Below are 17,203 nucleotides of genomic sequence, written 5' to 3'. Positions count from 1 at the left end.
GCTAGGATGGGTCATTATTAAAAAGAAAATTCGAATTTAGACTTGACCAGGGTTTTGAAGGGTCATTAGGTGGTCTAAAAGTATCTTTTATGTGAAAATGAGCTACCCATATGATAGTATAACATGTTAGGGACCTAATTTTGACCATGATAGTGACTAGATAGCCTAGATGACCCCTTTACCAATGCCTTCTTCCACCAATTCGAAAATTGAGTTGTCACATGAGTTCTTCCTCATGTTTCCATTAAGTCAAATATAGAAAACTTAGGGGGAGAGAAGTTGTAAGAAGAAATGGCTTGGTGTTTTTGCCAAAATAGTTAGTGGGAAATCCTCTTTAAAGAGTCTTGGACAAACTAGTGGGGTATTCATCCACTCTCTAAGTTTAGAGACAATTAGGTTTTTAAAGGGAGGCTAAGGGAGCTCTTTATCTACTATCATACCTTTAGCTTGTACCAAGGTTGCTACTCAAAACATGATCATTTTTTCTTTCCATTGCATAATGAACTTGCAAGTTTGAAGTGTTGTTGCGGGATCATGTATTCTCATTGTAATCTTTGTGTTGTGTTGTTATTGTGTATTGTGTTTCATGAATTTTCTTCAATTTCTTCCTTGATCTCCTTGTTTTGTTTGAATGTTGAAATATTTTCATGGGTGTGAAGGCTTCACTCACCCTTGGGAGGGAAGAGAAGCCTCGGGTGAAGGGGTTAGTTAGGCTCAACATTGTAGTTGATAAAATCTACCTTATGATGAGGAGTTGTTCTTTCTTTCATGGAGTATGGGCTCCATTGAAGCCATATGCCTTTTGTTGTTTTGGAGGTATAAGTGTATGCGTAAGGAGGAGGAGATTTTATGATAGCCTTGAGAGACAAAAATGCAATTGCAAATTGACTTTGTGTTATGGATATGGCATTCTCCTCTTTGAAGAGTCAACCTTCACCCAATGTGTTAATGATTCTAATGGTGAATCAATGTGCAAACCTTGGAAGGGATTGTTATGTGCAGTGTTGTATGGTTCATGCATTAGTAAATTTTGTATGTGTGTATCCCATTTGGGCTTTGTTTCCCCTACTCGGTGGGTGGTTTCATAGAAGCTTAGGATGGGAGGTGAGCCTCCATGGTTCCAAGTATTGTGTTGTCATGTAGGTTTTGAGGAAGTAGATCCTATGAAGAGGTTAGGGTTTCACCCCTTGGAAATGTCAAGGAATCAAGTATTGTGGAGAGACTACTATGTTCCATTTTACCTCATAGTGTGTTGTGATGTTAAGTTCCATTGTTGTTTCATTTTAATATGAAAGAGATTTACTTCCTATTGCATACTATTGTAAATATGTAAAGTGGAGTTTGAAAATTTTTATATAGTTGTTTTTGCAAGAGAAATATTGTAGCACTATCATAGTTGTGTAGATAGGGAAAGATTAATTCATGTAAAAGAATATCTCATGTTGTGGGGAAACATATTGAAGATTATCTCATTGTTCTTGCCTAGAATTTTGAATTCCATCAATAAGCTTAGTAGAATTTTTATATGAGAGAAATTATTGAAATGAATGTTCATTGTAAATTTGAGTGATTTCATCCTAAGATGCTTTGTTATGTACTTTCTATAATGGAAATAAGAGTTCTTTCTTTTCAAATAGATCATATGAAATGATTCATTTTGTTTTCAATAACCAGCAATTCCATTTGTAATCCAAGTCATAGTAGAGAACATTATAATTAATTTTATACATTAGTGTGTTAAATTTTGAGTATTTATCACCAATATATCTCTAGCCTATATAGGTATAAGGAACCTCATCAACTCATCATCAAAAAAATCACCTTGACATCATAGTTGTTACAAAAAACAAAAAAAATTAACTCCACATATGACATAGTAAAAAAAAAATCTCATATGGGAGAGTATGTTGTAGGTGCATTTTAACTTTTTGGAAATTGTATGGGAGAAGGAAATAATTCCTTCCCCCAATTACAGTCAATAAAACAGTCAAAAGCATATTCTTAGCATCTTGTCCTATCCACAAAAGGGTCCCATCAAATAATAAATTTTGAAGTAAACCTTTCTTATTCATCCCATTGTGTTAATGTCAGGGATGTGATTGCATGTCACAATCCAAAACAAAACAAACAAATTACCTATGCGCAAACAACTATAGTAATACATGCTAATAACGTAGGATTAAATGTGATCTATATATATATATATATATATATATATATAAAGTACCCTTGGTGAGAAAATCTATTCACAAACACCTTTTAACCAAAGTATATTTAAAAAAAAAAAAAAACCATCAACTCACCCAAGTTGTCCACCTCTAATTTCACATCTTACCCTATCTCCTCACACATAGGATTATGTGCAATACAATTGGTCTTGGGGAAGTGTGACAAGATTCAAGTAAATGGAGGAAATAAAGTAAAAAAAAAGATCTAGCTTTTCAAAACATGACAAGGCCTCTAAACATCCCTATCACCTTAGAGAAAGTGCCCAAAAGTGGTAGAATAGGTGGGAAGATGAGCCTCCCCTCATGTCATGTGTGGCATGAGGAGGAATTCATTTGGAAAGGAGGGGGAGTACATAATAAATTCTAAATGCAAATTAATTAGAAATTGGACTATTGGACTACCAAAGCTCCCTCTCTTGCAAGAAAATTTTGGATTTATTCTAAAGTGTTGGCTGGTACACATGTCTATTATTCATCATGTTTTGCTCCTTCCAAAGCTCCATACCTCAAACTTGAATGCCTCCTAAGGGATTTCATCTAGACCTCTGATGTTGTGCATCATGAGTTTCATGGAGTTGCCTAGGACTTTTATGTCTACCTAAAGACTCCTATGCTCTTGGACTGCTTTCCACTCGCAAATAGGGGATTTCCCTCTATGCTAACTGGGTCATTTGGGATCTCACTAGCAATGGGGCCTTGAAAATCTTATTGTGCTATTACATTTCTTTGGGCACAGAAATGCCTTGAAAATTGACTAAACCGTCAGAAACCGCGGCTTGAAGAAGCATAGAAGCATCCAAAATCTACTGGACCACTAGTCAAATAAAAATGTCTTATCTACAATTTTTATGCGCCTCTCAAAAGAACATCTATAGGGTGATGCGAAAGTCATCATGTCACATTACTCACTACTTTAATATCTGTGTGGAATATATCAATTACTTGAATAGTTATTGTACAATTATTTACATTTAGAATTTTGTCCTCAATTCAGAGTCCTATACAACTCCATCTACGTCGCTCAATGGACATTCTGCGACCACTGGTGGTACTTCTTTAACCTCTGTCCCCACACGATAAGCGATATGCTCGAGCACCGTGTTTTCGTCACTATCAATGCAAACACATAATTGAATAAGAATCAGGCTGTAATAGTTGACTTTATTCTGATAAAATATAAAATAAAATTGCAGAGGATGCAATGATAAATAAAAGGTCAAGCAATTAGTACTCACTCCTTGCTCTTAACGATGTGGCCTACATTAAATGACACATTGTAAAGCACCTTCTTCCACTCCAAAATCTTTTTCGAGGCATATCTTCCCATATCTACATGCTTATCAAATGCATGAGCATAGACCCCTTTAAGATATCGGACATCCACAGGGTCAATAGGAACAATTCTAGTGCCTGTCTGTAGCATGAGTGTCAGCTCTGACAAACACCAAGGGGATTCTGCATAGTTCATGGAAAATATAGCAATATGAATCTTAGCACTGCTTATTGCTTCTTCTATTACACCAGCGATGTGATCCCCCAATCTAACCTCTTCTGAATCTAGAAACACCTTCAGTCCCATGTCCTTAAGCTTGTTATGGATAGCTAGGGCCAATGAATGCTTAACATCAGGACCGCGATGATTAATGTGTACATCTTAACAGAAATCTCCCGTAGGCCTTGCGTATATTTTACCACAAAGAAATGCCAATTTACCTCGTGGGTGAATGATTGGACGAGTGTTACCTAATTTGAATTCTTGAGCCTCTTTACCTTCCTTCGTTACCAAATCCGTCATCTTCTTCAGGAGCATGTCCTCGTCGCTGAGATATCCAACAGCAAAGGAAACATAATAAACTTCAGATTTGAAAATATCGATTTAAAAAGTCTGTGAGCCTGAAAATGAGGAAGGAAACATGCAAAGAATGTATCAACAAGAACTTGGGTTCACTACCTTGATTGGAGTAATCGGTACTTACTCTTTGCTATTGACGATATGACCCGCACAAAACGAAGCATGGCGAAGTGCTTCCTTCCACTCCTCCAGCTTCTCTGGGTTATATCTACCCTTGTCTTGGTGCCGCCCAAATGCCTTACCATAGCTTCCCTTTCCAATATATCTTAATTCATACGAAAAGACATGGTAATAAATGGGAACAAACTTACTGCCTTCTCTTCTGCTAATCAACGAAAGCTCTCGCAAACACCACTTGGACGTTGCATAGTCCTCTGAAAATATAGCTACGTTAAGCCAGGTACTCTTTATTACTTGTTCCAGTACACTACGAAAGTGACCCCCCCACTTAAGCTCTTCTGAATCCAGAAAAACCTTCAGTCCCATTCCTGTGAGCATTTTATACATAGCTGTGGCGAGTGTACGTTTGACATCATTACCCCGATGGTTAATAAATACATCATACTTAACCTTTCTCACAAGCATTATCGATCCACCTAAAGTAGATGTAGTTTCTGCAAATTCTTCTCCCTGTTGTTGGATGCTTGGACTAGTCTTAGCTGGTCCTACAAATTCTTGACACATTTTTCCCTCTTTCGCTACCCACTCTGTAATTGTCTTCAGCAGCATGTCTTCGTCCCTGGACACATTCGACAACGAAGAAAACACAGTAAACGTCACAAGTTATATGGATAACTGAAGCCTATGAGCCTCAAGATAAAAGAATGAATCGATAAGTAAACGCTGAGTGCATCTGGTGGAGAGATGGGTACTTAGTACTTACTCCTTGCTCTCAACGACCGGACCAACATAATGTTAAACGTTGTAAAGCGCTTTCCTCCAATCCTCCAGTTTCTCAGAGTTGCGTTCAAGCTTGTTTGGGTCAAATGCGTAGCCTCCTTTTACATAGCGTACATCATCAGTCTTACCACGGCAAAAAATAGGAACAATTTTAGTGCCTAATTTACCCCTGTTGTGCATGGATGACAGCTCTTCTAAGCATCGGTCGGATTGTGGATAGCCCTCTGAAAATATTGGAATGTAAAGCCAGGCACTCTTAAATTCTGTTTCTACTTCTTCATCCCCCAAATCGAGCTCTTCCGAATTCAGAAAAACCTTCAGTCCCAACGCGTCAACCTCTTTATAAATTGCTACGCCCAGAGGATGTTTAAAATGATTGATAAATACATCATAACGCAGGAAATCTTTCACAGGCATCGTGGATGCACAAGAAGCAGATGTGGATGATGGAAATTCTTCAACGTGTTGGCAATTTATCGGAACACCACTGTGCGGGTTAGAAGAAGATGCCATGAAATTAGATTTAAGCGAACATGACAAAGGTTGAAAAAAGGGGCGTTCAAAGAGAAATGGAGCGGGTGCATATAAAAGAGCAGGAGAGGGATAGGTAATGAGAAATAAATGTTGGACTAGACGCGTAGACTGCGTGTACTCGCTGAGGTAACCCCGCGGAAGAAACGAAGAAACGAAGAAGCATAACAGAGTCTGACTAAAAGAGTTAGAGTGACTAGTTGAGGACAGCTGAAGTTTTATTTGACTTTTCATACTCCTTTGGCCTTCTTCCAACTTTGATATTGTGGATCCACCAGAATTAAATGTAGATGGGGCAATTTCTTCGAGCTCTTGGCCACTGCTAGTGTTGGAAGTAGATGCCATGAAATCAGATTTGATGAAACAAGACAACAGAAACAAAACTGAGGGACAAAACTACAAGGGCTGTTCGTCTTCTTGTTGAGATAAGATGGACCAAATAAAAAAGTTGAGGTAAAATAAATGTGCGAAAGAAGTGCTCTAGTTGTAATGTGGAGTCGAACGCGTCGATTGTGCGGCTGCCAACCTTAATTGGGAAGGAAACCGCGCGGGAGAAACGCAGAAGCATCTCCGAATAGAAGCAAAAGGCATAGAAGAATTTTCGTCTGTGGAATCCCATTTCGTAGTTGTTGGTGTCTTGCCTATTGTTCCACCGAATTTAGGGAAAACATCTAATTACCGAGTGGCCAAATGAAAACGCATTTGCTGAATTATTCTGATTGTGTATTTTTTTATTTTAAGAAAATAATTATTTCAATATCTTTAAACTTTAGTCAAATCACTTTAGTCAAATCAAGTGCAAATACGTTGCTTCATAGACAGCCTTTTATAGATAACTACGTATTTTTTGGGTACACCAAAAATTTCATCGAAGTGGGAAAAAAAGAACTCAATTTCAACGTCGTCTACCTAGCTCGATCGTTCGGGATGGGCTGGATGCGCGCCCCTCCATGCCATGGCATGGCATCATTCGCGGGCCCCAGTTGCACTTTGTCCAAGCGAGTGGTCGTCACACGGTAAAGGCATGAAGAGATGTGGGCATGTGGGATGTTTTTTCAAATAAAGGTTCAGAATTTTTTTCTGTTTTTAGTCTCAAAATAGTGAATAATATTTTTTATATATGTATGTGATTAGTTATAAATTCTAAATGTCTACCTTTAATATTTTTATTTTATTATTATATTGAACTGATAATGTTTATTATGTATATTTTTATTATTGTGTATTAATTAAGTTTAATATATATCATTAAAATATTCAATATATATGTAGATTTATTTGTTTAATACATATTATTTACATAATAAATCTATATTTTAATTTTCATGTTAATTAAATTTAATTTTCATTAATGTTAGTAAATTTAAATGAATACGTATTAGTTTAATATAATTCAACATAACTATGATACACAATATTAATTAGATAATAAGTTTTCGGATTAATCTAGTTCAAAATAAATGTCCGCACTTAGTAAATTTTTTTTTAAATTATCATAACTTAAGTAAAAATACAGTTAATTGTCAATGGTGAAAAATATAATTAAAAAAAAAAACTAAATTGACCTAAAATATTTTTTTTACTATTAATCATAAAATTTATCATTTATTTTCCTTTAACAAAGATTTTTTAAATGAAGTAATATAATAGAGTTAGTAATATAATCAAACAATTATAGAGTGATATTAACTCTATTAATTAATTAATTTTAAAATTCTAATTCAATAGAGTCATTATTAAAATCTAAGAAATAAAATAAATATTTAATATTTCACAAGAAAATATTATTTTGTTACAAATTTAATAAGGAAAATAATATTTAACATAAAAGTTCATGGAAATATCATTTGACAAAATTTAATATTTAACATTCAATTCTAAACAACACTTTAAGTTATAAATAATAATACATATATAAAAAACAATAAGATAATAAGATTTTGAATTAATTTTGTTAAAAATGAAAGTCTACATACATCTAATTAGATAAATATTTTATTATGATATATTTTTTAAAATTTTATTAATATAAGCATTTTATTTTTTACTAAATTAATTTATATATTAATATTTTAATCTTTTATACTTTTAATAATTTTAAAAATATTAATCAGTAAATCGAGATTATATATATATACTAAAAAAATCTATATAAGTTTAACTATAAATCTAACTTAATTTTTATAATGATATACTAAACAAAATATTATTTATAGTAACTAAAAATATAATATATTTATGTCGAGTTAAAATGTAAATGTCACTTTTAAATATAATATTATTAAACACTATTTAATTTAAAATCTACTTGCAGGTGCAAGCTACCATTTCGATTGAGCAGGAGAAATTGAGAAGGTTTCTACATGATGGGTACCAATGGCATAGAACTTTGGATGACTTGCAAGTTTTCGTGCATGATTATAATAGGCTGACCAAGGAGATCAAAGAGAAAGGGCATGCCAAAAAAGAGGAATTATTCATGCCAATTCAGATTCAAGAGCACAAAAAAAATGTTTGAATGGAAGGCCCCTTAGGTTGGACAACGTGGGTGGATACGCCCTATGATGTTCTTAGCTAGACTATTCCTCTTCTCTTCTGTTGTTTTTCTTACTTGATGTACAGCGGTCTCTGATTCTCTGTGGTGAGGCTTGGCCTCCTTGTTTTCTCTCGTGGTGACCTTTTTGGTTCTCCTCCTTTTTGTAACTCTTATATCTAATACAAAAAAAATTAGTAACTCTAACTATTTTTATTATGATATACTAAACAAAATCTTATTTATAGTAACTAAAAATATAATATATTTATGTAGAGTTAAAATGTAAATGTAACTTTTAAATATAGTATTATTAAACACTATTTAATTGAAAATATTAACAACTCTAACTAAAAATAAATCTAGCTATTAATAAATTGAAATATTAATAAATTTAACTTAACCAAAATTGAATCAAACATAAAAACAAGCACTATGAATAAATAAATAAATGTTTGTGCTTCCAATGCAAATGCACTTGGACGACGGGGTCGACAGTTGCCATGCCATGCCATGGATGAGTGACATCATCTATCCAGCCCCACGGTTATGGATAGAGTGGCATCATCTATCACTCTATTATTGCTTCATTATATTACTTCACTTATATCACTTCATTTAAAAAATCTTTGTTAAAGGAAAATAAATGATAAATTTTATGATTAACACTAAAAAATTTATTTTATGTCCATTTAGTTTTTTTTATATTAGATTTCTCACCATTGACACTTAGTTATATTTTTATTTAAGTTATGATATTTTTTTTTCGAATTTTACCAAGTGCGAACTTTTATTTTTAACTAGATTCATTTGAAAACTTATTATCAAATTAATATTGTATATTATACTTATGTCAAATTATATTAAACTAATACGTATTCACTTAAATTTACTAGCATAAATGAGAATTAAATCTAATTAACATGAAAATTAAAATATAGATTTATTATGTAAATGATAATATGTATTAAACAAATAAATCTACTTATATATTGAATATACAAAATATTCACTATTTTGAACCTTTATTTCAAAAAACATCCCACACATCTCTTCATGCCTTTACTGTCTAATAGCAACTCGCTTAGAGAAAGTGCAACGGGGCCCGCAGATGCAATTGCATGGCATGGCATGGAGGGGACACATCCAACCCGTCCTGAATGATGGGGCTGGGTAGACGACACCATTGCATAATTCCTAATCAACCTTGAAGTGGGCACCTTAAGTAGGAGAAGAGAGGAGAGCCCCTACTACTAGTTTTGTCATAGATACTTTTTAATTATTATTTTTAAAAATTCAAGAAAATGATGACATGTAGATAATGCATGTTCATTTACTAATAGTTGATCATTTTTTAGCTTTCTTGGTTGCTAATTGTTTTATTTTTTAATTGAGTTGGACATGTTAATAATTGTTGAGTTCTAAGCCTAGATTATTTATTATTTATTTACTATTATTTATTATTCAATTACTATTATCTACAAAGTTAGCCCGAAAGGTTATACGAATCTAAGCTTTGACCTTGGCATCAAATGATACATCTTCCTCAACTTGAGTTGGTGTTGACAAAAACTACAATATTGCCGAAGGGGCAAAAGGGATGATGATCAAGAGGAGGAGAGATGCTAAGATAAAGAAGAGGGACATGGAGAGGATAGGAGAGGGAGGGGAATTTAGAGAAAGAGGAATGGAAGATATAAATATATAAAGAAGGCACATTGAGATAGGGAGTGATGTAAAGATAAAGATAGAAAGTGATATTTAAGGAGGTCGAGATGAAGAGATAAGGGATGGATAGTGATGGAGAGTTAATGAGATAGAGGAAGATGTAGGAGAAAGAAATATGAAAATGTACAAATTTAAATATATTGCATGTATATATCCAAAAGTAAGGTCAAAATTTTGTTTAATTGAGCTCTCGTATCTACACATGTACCCATTGCACACTAAGGTACATTGCTGAAAGTTTCATGTACAAAATATGACAGTTGAATATATGAAACAATACAACCACTCAAAAAAATGAATTATGTATATAAAGAGTTCTAGATGGTCTGCAATTCTACAGCTGGAAGTCTTCGAATTAAAAACCCTTTCTAGACAATTATATATATATATATATATATATATATATCAAGAAAGTGGATTTGGCACAGAGTTCTAGATGGTCGGCAATTCTAGATTATCGACTGGAAGTCTATGAATTTAGAAGTGCTTAACAGATGTTACTTCTGTGGGTCTTTCGCGCTGTTACTTATGCAAAGAACGGTCAGCAATGAATGGTTTCAGCCACTCTTTGTCTTGGATCACTATCATTTCTTCGCTTCACGAAAAGTGATATGAAAAGAGACAATTTCAAAAAGATTGATTGAAAGTTCCTGTGTGCTAACTTCCTTTCTCCTTTGTCTGCAATGAGCCACTTTTATTATTCTTATTTAATTACATCGTATCCCTTCACGCTTCTCTGTTAGTTCTACCTGGCTTCCTTCTCATTTCTCTATTGTGCTACAAAGTTAAGCCTGCAGATGTACCATATTTGAAAGGAGATTATTTTGATGCATTTGAGCGATACAAAAGAGAAGGAAAATACAACTCAAAAAAGCTTCGCAATTGAAAGAAAGTACATTTCAAAGTTTCACATTATATCGGGAGATAACGTGCCCGGTGTACTAGAAATAGTAATCAACGTGGTGCTTGCGAGAGCTGGCATTTATGAAATCCAAAACTTGCGCTCAGATTATTCCCATTTTCTATGGTGTACAACCTGAACATTTTCGATATACAAAAGGAGTTTTTGGGGATGCCTTTCAATGACTTAAAGAGAAGGGTAGATTCACCTCAAAGAAGCTTTGGAAGTCAAAGGAAACACTCTTTGGTGCTTCATGGCATCTCAGTCCAATCCTTCATAGCAAGGATTGAGCATCAGTCCCTAATTATTCATTTCTTATCAATTACATAGTTAAACTCTTATAAGATAATGTTTAGATGTTTGAATTTTTTCTTGTATTTCGTATTAAGTGTAATCAAAACTCTTAAAGTCTAATGTTTATTTTTTCGCATTTTGTTGTGATATATGTAGAGAGATGAGGATATGCTGCTCAAGAAGATTCCATCTGTATGTACAGGATTTGTAAAACTAAATGAAAGGCTGCAGAATACTCAGCATAAAGGGAGCTCTATTTTAAAACTGCTTTCATCATTATTCAATTTTTAAATGTATGTACATTAAATTGTATTCAATATATTATATTATTATGCGATAGGTTGATCTCCAGACAAAATTTATTAAAGAAAAAATAAAGCCAAACTTTTCCTTTAAAGATTCACAAATTTATAGTAATTTTTTCTCAATTTTTTTTTGTTTTTGGCTACAAACTATGCAGATTAAATGCTGAATTTTTTGGAAAATCCATTAGATTCACCTCAAAGCAGCTTCGAAAGTCAAAGGAAACACTCTTTGGTGCTTCATGGCATCTCAGTCCAATACTTCATAGCAAGGATTGAGCATCACTCCCTAATTATTCATTTCTTATCAATTACATAGTTAAACTCTTATAAGATAATGTTTAGATGTTTGATTTTTTTCTTGTATTTCGTATTAAGTGTAATCAAAACTCTTAAAGTCTAATGTTTATTTTTTCTCATTTTGTTGTTATATATGTGGACAGATGAGGATATGCTGCTCAAGGATATTCCATCTGTATGTACAGGATTTGTAAAACTAAATGAAAGGCTGCAGAATACGCAGCATAAAGGGAGCTCTATTTTCAAACTGCTTTCATCATTATTCAATTTTTAAATATATGTACATTAAATTGTATTCAATATATTATATTATTATGTGATAGGTTGATCTCCAGACAAGATTTATTAAAGAAAAAATAAAGCCAAACTTTTCCTTTCAAGATTCACAAATTTATAGTAATTTTTTCTCAAATTTTTTATTTCTTTTGGCTACAAACTATGCAGATCATGAAGATCAAATGCTGAATTTTTTGAAAAATTCATGATGTTTTCAATTTTTTGAAACTTGGTCAAATATATAGTTTGTAAGGAGGATAGCCGCGGCCTATTATTATTTTCCTCAATACAAATGCATGTTCTCTTGATGAACAATCAATAACTTCATTCTTATGGAAATGTTTCTAGGATGATTATTCAATTTTAGATTTATTCTATTATATCAATTCATATGCTAAATGTAAATGATGGTTTTTGAGGGCATAATCATATCAAATGAGAAAATGAATTGCATTAAATGTATTTATATTAGTCATCCTCTAAAGAAAGCAATTGGCATGAGTGAACATTATTTTGAACATTTAATTTTCAATATTTGTGGATCAATTCTATAAATCTAAGGCCAGTCCCTTAATGACAACATCGAAAATGGATCGATTTAAATTATATGCATGCATATAATCATTTGATAAATGTATAATGAATGCTACTTTATTGAGATATGAGTGCATAAAGAAAACGTTTGGGGTTAATTAAATATGAAATATGTGTGACATTTGGGTAGATATTGCATTTGTCAATATATCTATTTATCAAGGGATTCTCCTTAGAACAAACATAAAAATAAATTGAAAATATAATTGGTCTACAAAATTTAAAATTTTTCTATCTTTCCTTTGAGATGCATGTGAATTCTAGAATTATTATATGTCTAAAAATATGTAGCATTGACACAAAATGTATGCATAAGATAAGAATTTGGATATGAAAGGATATAATCATTGCATACATATAAATTTAACGTAACCTACAATGTGTCATCATGTAAATATGCAACATATATGTCATACATATTCTCCAAGTTGAACTTAGAAAACAAAGAGAAAGCTAGCTTGTATGATAGGAACAAAGAAAAAGTAGATTCCATCTGATTGAGGATGAAAGGTGATGAGAAAAAAAAAATGTTCATAAGGTCGAGTGAATTTGGAGAAAATGGATGGATCAATCGCCATAATGTACAATCATGGATCATAATAAGGATATTCTAATTTAACTTAATAGTATCAAATTTTCACAAGTTATTATTAAATATCAATATATTTTTGGATTCAATTGTATGTGTTTATTGGATTCTAACAGAACACCCAATCAAATCTATAAATATATTGATATTTACTAATTTAATCTGTTATGAATTACATAAAAGAGAGTGCACAATGTGTTGGACCCTTATAATTAAAAGAGTGATAATATCTTAAAAGAACTTATTTGAATTATTTTATTGTGAGGGTTATTTTTTCTAGAAGTTGAAGCATCTAAAAATAATTAATTATGCTAAAAAAATTATAGTACATGTGCATGTAAATTTTGACAAACAAGTTGAAGTATATAACATAGCCTACTTAGAATGTACACAACACTCAAGTTCAATATTGATGGTTATTAAACATTAATAAAAATAAGTAGTATCTGCATCAACACCATCCTTTATGCTAGAATATGATAGTTATAATGAAGGATTATGAATGATGTAATATATGAGCACTTTCACTAACATAAAGTCATCTCTCTTCCTTCTCTTTCTCCCCACACATCTATTAACATGATAAGAAATTAACCATAATTATATTTATTTGAAAATAAAATTTAACTAACATTGTCTAGATCATTCAATAAGAAGAGCTCTTGGCGAGATGGAGTTCATGCCTTTGAGCTTGTCAATGATAAAATATTATATTTTTTGAAAATATATATTTTCCAATTAGATTGTCAATTATTATTAATCTATTATTTATTTAGTTATTAATTAATTTTTATTTAAATAAAGTTGATATTTCTTGTGAAATTTAAAAATTAATAAATTTATAAAATAATTTTTTAACAAAATATTAGAATGAAAATGATTTTTTAAAATGAAATAATAGATGTTTAAAAAATATACTAAAAAATTCCCATTTTTGTGCTCTTGTGAGAAAATTTGACTTGTTAATTTGGAATGGCTAAATAAGCAAGTCATATATCTATTTAACTATTGGTCCCTAAAATTGAATTGCCTTAAGCTCCCATGAATGAATAATAATTTACACCCATTTAACAAACATAAACACAAAATAGAAACGATATACAAAATAGTTAAAATAAAATTCATAAAGGAAGACTTAGAATTTACTTATATTTTATGTATATTTCAGATAATTCTCTTATTTTGAAAATTAAAAATTAAATTTATCACATACTAATTGAATGAGAATATAAAATTTGAACATTTATAACAAGGTCAATGCATGCTTTCAATTTATTTAAAATAAATTTGAGTTTTTATTTCTTAATTAAAACTGCACAGATGTATTCACTAGATTATTTATCATCAAATAATTCAAAATATTTATAATTAACATCGTATGCATTTCCTTATTTGAAGAGTGAGGGGCTAAAATTGTCATCCAATGGTTGGAAATAATGTAGGAGTAATGACTACCATTGAAGTAATCTCACCCGTTCATTAATTCTTACCTACTTTCTTTATCATTTTGGAATGTGTATTTTCACCACTTTATAGGTGATCATGCTTCAAGCTCATACTTACTCTTTGCTATTGACGATTTGACCCGCATAAAATGAAGCATGGCGAAGTGCTTCCTTCCACTCCTCTAGCTTCTCTGGGTTATATCTACCCTTGTCTTGGTGCCGCCCAAATGCCTTACCATAGCTTCCATTTCCAATATATCTTAATTCATACGGAAAGACATGGTAATAAATGGGAACAAACTTACTGCCTTCTCTTCCGCTAATCAACGAAAGCTCTCGCAAACACCACTTGGACATTGCATAGTCCTCTGAAAATATAGCTATGTTAAGCCAGGTACTCTTTATTACTTGTTCTAGTACACTAGGAAAGTGACCCCCCCACTTAATCTCTTCTAAATCCAGAAAAACCTTCAGTCCCATTCCTGTGAGCATTTTATAGATAGCTGTGGCGAGTGTACGTTTGACATCAGGACCCCAATGGTTAATAAATACATCATACTTAACCTTTCTCACAAGCATTATCGATCCACCTGAAGTAGATGTAGTTGCTGCAAATTCTTCTCCCTATTGTTGGATGCTTCAACTAGTCTTAGCTGGTCCTACAAATTCTTGACACATTTTTCCCTCTTTCGCTACCCACTCTGTAATTTTCTTCAGCAGCATAAACGTCACAAGTTCTATGAATAACTGAAGTCTATGGGCCTCAGGATAAAAGAATGAAGCGATTAGTAAATGATGAGTGCATCTGGTGGAGAGATGGGTACTTAGTACTTACTCCTTGCTCTCAACGACCGGACCTACATAATGTGAAACACTGTAAAGCGCTTTCCTCCACTCCTCCAGTTTCTTAGAGTCGGGTTCAAGCTTGTTTGGGTCAAATGTGTAGCCTCCTTTTACATAGCATACATCATCAGTCTTAACACGGCAGAAAATAGGAACAATTTTAGTGCCTAAGTTACCCCTGTTGTGCATGGATGACAACTCTTCTAAGCACAAGTCAGATTGTGCATACCCCCTCTTAAAATATTGGAATGTAAAGCCAGGCACTCTTAAAAGCTGCTTCTACTTCTTCATCCTGCAAATCGAGCTCTTCCGAATTCAAAAAAACCTTCAGTCCCAACGCATCAAGTTCTTTATAAATTGCTACGCCCAGAGGATAATTAAAATGATTGATAAATACATCATAACACGGGAAATCTTTCACAGGCATCATGGATGCACAAGAAGGAGATGTGGATGATGGAAATTCTTCACCGTGTTGGCAATTTAACGGAACACCACTGTGCGGTTTAGAAGAAGATGCCATGAAATTAGATTTAAGTGAACATGACAAAGGTTGAAAAAAGGGGTTTTCAAAGAGAAAAGGAGTGGGTGCATATAAAAGAGCAGGAGAGGGATAAGTAATGAGAAATAAATGTGCTACTAAATGTGTAGACTGTGTGTACTCGCAGAGGTAACCGCGCGGAAGAAATGAAGAAACAAAGAAGCATGACAGAGTCTGACTAAAAGAGTTAGAGTGACTAGTTGAGGACAGCTAAAGTTTTATTTGACTTTTCGTACTCCTTTGGCCTTCTTACAACTTTGATATTGTGGATCCACCAGAATTAAATGTAGATGGGGCAATTTCTTCGAGCTCTTGGCCATTGCTACTATTGGAAGTAGATGCCATGAAATCAGATTTGATGAAACAAGACAACAGACACAAAATTGAAGGACAAAACTAGAAGGGTTGTTCGTCTTCTTGTTGAGATGAGATGCACCTAATAAAAAAGTTGAGGTAAAATAAATGTGCAAAAGAAGTGCTCTAGTTGTAATGTGGAGTCGAACGCGTCGATTGCCCGGCTGCCAACCTTAATTGGGAAGGAAACCGCGTGGGAGAAACGCAGAAGCATCTCCGAACAGAAGCAGAAGGCGCAGAAGAATTTTTGTCTATGGAATCCCATTTCGTACTTGTTGGTGTCTCGCCTGTTGTTCCACCAAATTTAGAGAAAACATCTAATTACCGAGTGACTAAATGAAAATGCGTTTACTAAATTATTCTGATTGTGTATTTTTTTATTTTAAGAAAATAATTATTTCAATATCTTTAAACTTTAGTGAAATCAAGTGCAAATACGTTGCTTCATAGACAGCCTTTTGTAGATAACTACGTATTCGTTGGGTACATTCAAAATTTCATCGAAGTGGGAAAAAAAGAACTCAATTTCAGCATCATCTACCCAGCCTGATCGTTCGGGATGGGCTGGATGCATGCCCCTCCATGCCATGCCATTGCATCATCCGCGAGCCCCAGTTGCACTTTGTCCAAGTGAGTGGCAGTCACACGGTAAAGGCATGAATAGATTTGGGCATGTGGGATGTTTTTTCAAATAAAGGTTAAAAATAAAAGTTCGCACTTAGTAAAATTTTTTAAAAATTATCATAACTTAAATAAAAATATAGTTAAGTGTCTATGGTGAAAAATCTAATTTAAAAAAAAAAAACTAAATGGACCTAAAAATCATAATTTAATATTTAACATTCAATTCTAAAAAACACTTTAAGTTATAAATAATAATACATATATAAAAAACAATAAGATAATATGATTTTGAATTAGTTTAGTTAAAAATGAAAGTCCACATACATCTAATTAGATAAATATTTTATTATGATATATTTTTTAAAATT

The 17,203-nt window shown here is 32.8% G+C and overlaps 2 protein-coding genes across 2 annotated transcripts; both read right to left on the bottom strand.

The window, feature by feature from the left end:
* Positions 1 to 3,226: 3,226 nt before the first annotated feature.
* LOC149544162 (toll/interleukin-1 receptor-like protein) lies at positions 3,227 to 3,807 on the bottom strand. Its single transcript, XM_089795918.1, has 2 exons — positions 3,464 to 3,807; positions 3,227 to 3,338 (listed from the first exon to the last, which is right to left on the bottom strand). Exons 1-2 carry the CDS (start codon positions 3,805 to 3,807, stop codon positions 3,227 to 3,229), a joined length of 456 nt encoding a protein of 151 aa, XP_089652044.1.
* A 1,188-nt stretch (positions 3,808 to 4,995) lies between these two features.
* Positions 4,996 to 15,839, bottom strand: LOC149544161 (uncharacterized). Its single transcript, XM_089795917.1, has 4 exons — positions 15,642 to 15,839; positions 15,309 to 15,550; positions 14,614 to 14,714; positions 4,996 to 5,330 (listed from the first exon to the last, which is right to left on the bottom strand). The coding sequence occupies exons 1-4, from the start codon at positions 15,837 to 15,839 to the stop codon at positions 4,996 to 4,998; spliced, it is 876 nt and encodes a 291-aa protein (XP_089652043.1).
* Positions 15,840 to 17,203: the final 1,364 nt, after the last annotated feature.

Source organism: Cupressus sempervirens, chromosome 8 (assembly GCF_028749045.1).
Source record: "Cupressus sempervirens isolate cs-2001-9-10 chromosome 8, ASM2874904v1, whole genome shotgun sequence".
In the NCBI taxonomy this organism is placed as follows: Eukaryota; Viridiplantae; Streptophyta; class Pinopsida; order Cupressales; family Cupressaceae; genus Cupressus; species Cupressus sempervirens.
This window is presented reverse-complemented; position numbering and strand designations above follow the sequence as displayed.

Coding starts and splice junctions, on each gene's coding strand:
- LOC149544162 (XM_089795918.1), bottom strand. CDS start 3,807: ATGGGACTGAAGGTGTTTCTAGATTCAGAAGAGGTTAGATTGGGGGAT. Junction 3,339..3,463: donor CACATCGTTAAGAGCAAGGA/GTGAGTACTAAT, acceptor TTGCATTGATAG/TGACGAAAACACGGTGCTCG.
- LOC149544161 (XM_089795917.1), bottom strand. CDS start 15,839: ATGGCATCTTCTTCTAAACCGCACAGTGGTGTTCCGTTAAATTGCCAA. Junction 15,551..15,641: donor TTGATGCGTTGGGACTGAAG/GTTTTTTTGAAT, acceptor CAATATTTTAAG/AGGGGGTATGCACAATCTGA. Junction 14,715..15,308: donor CCGGTCGTTGAGAGCAAGGA/GTAAGTACTAAG, acceptor TGGAAATGGAAG/CTATGGTAAGGCATTTGGGC.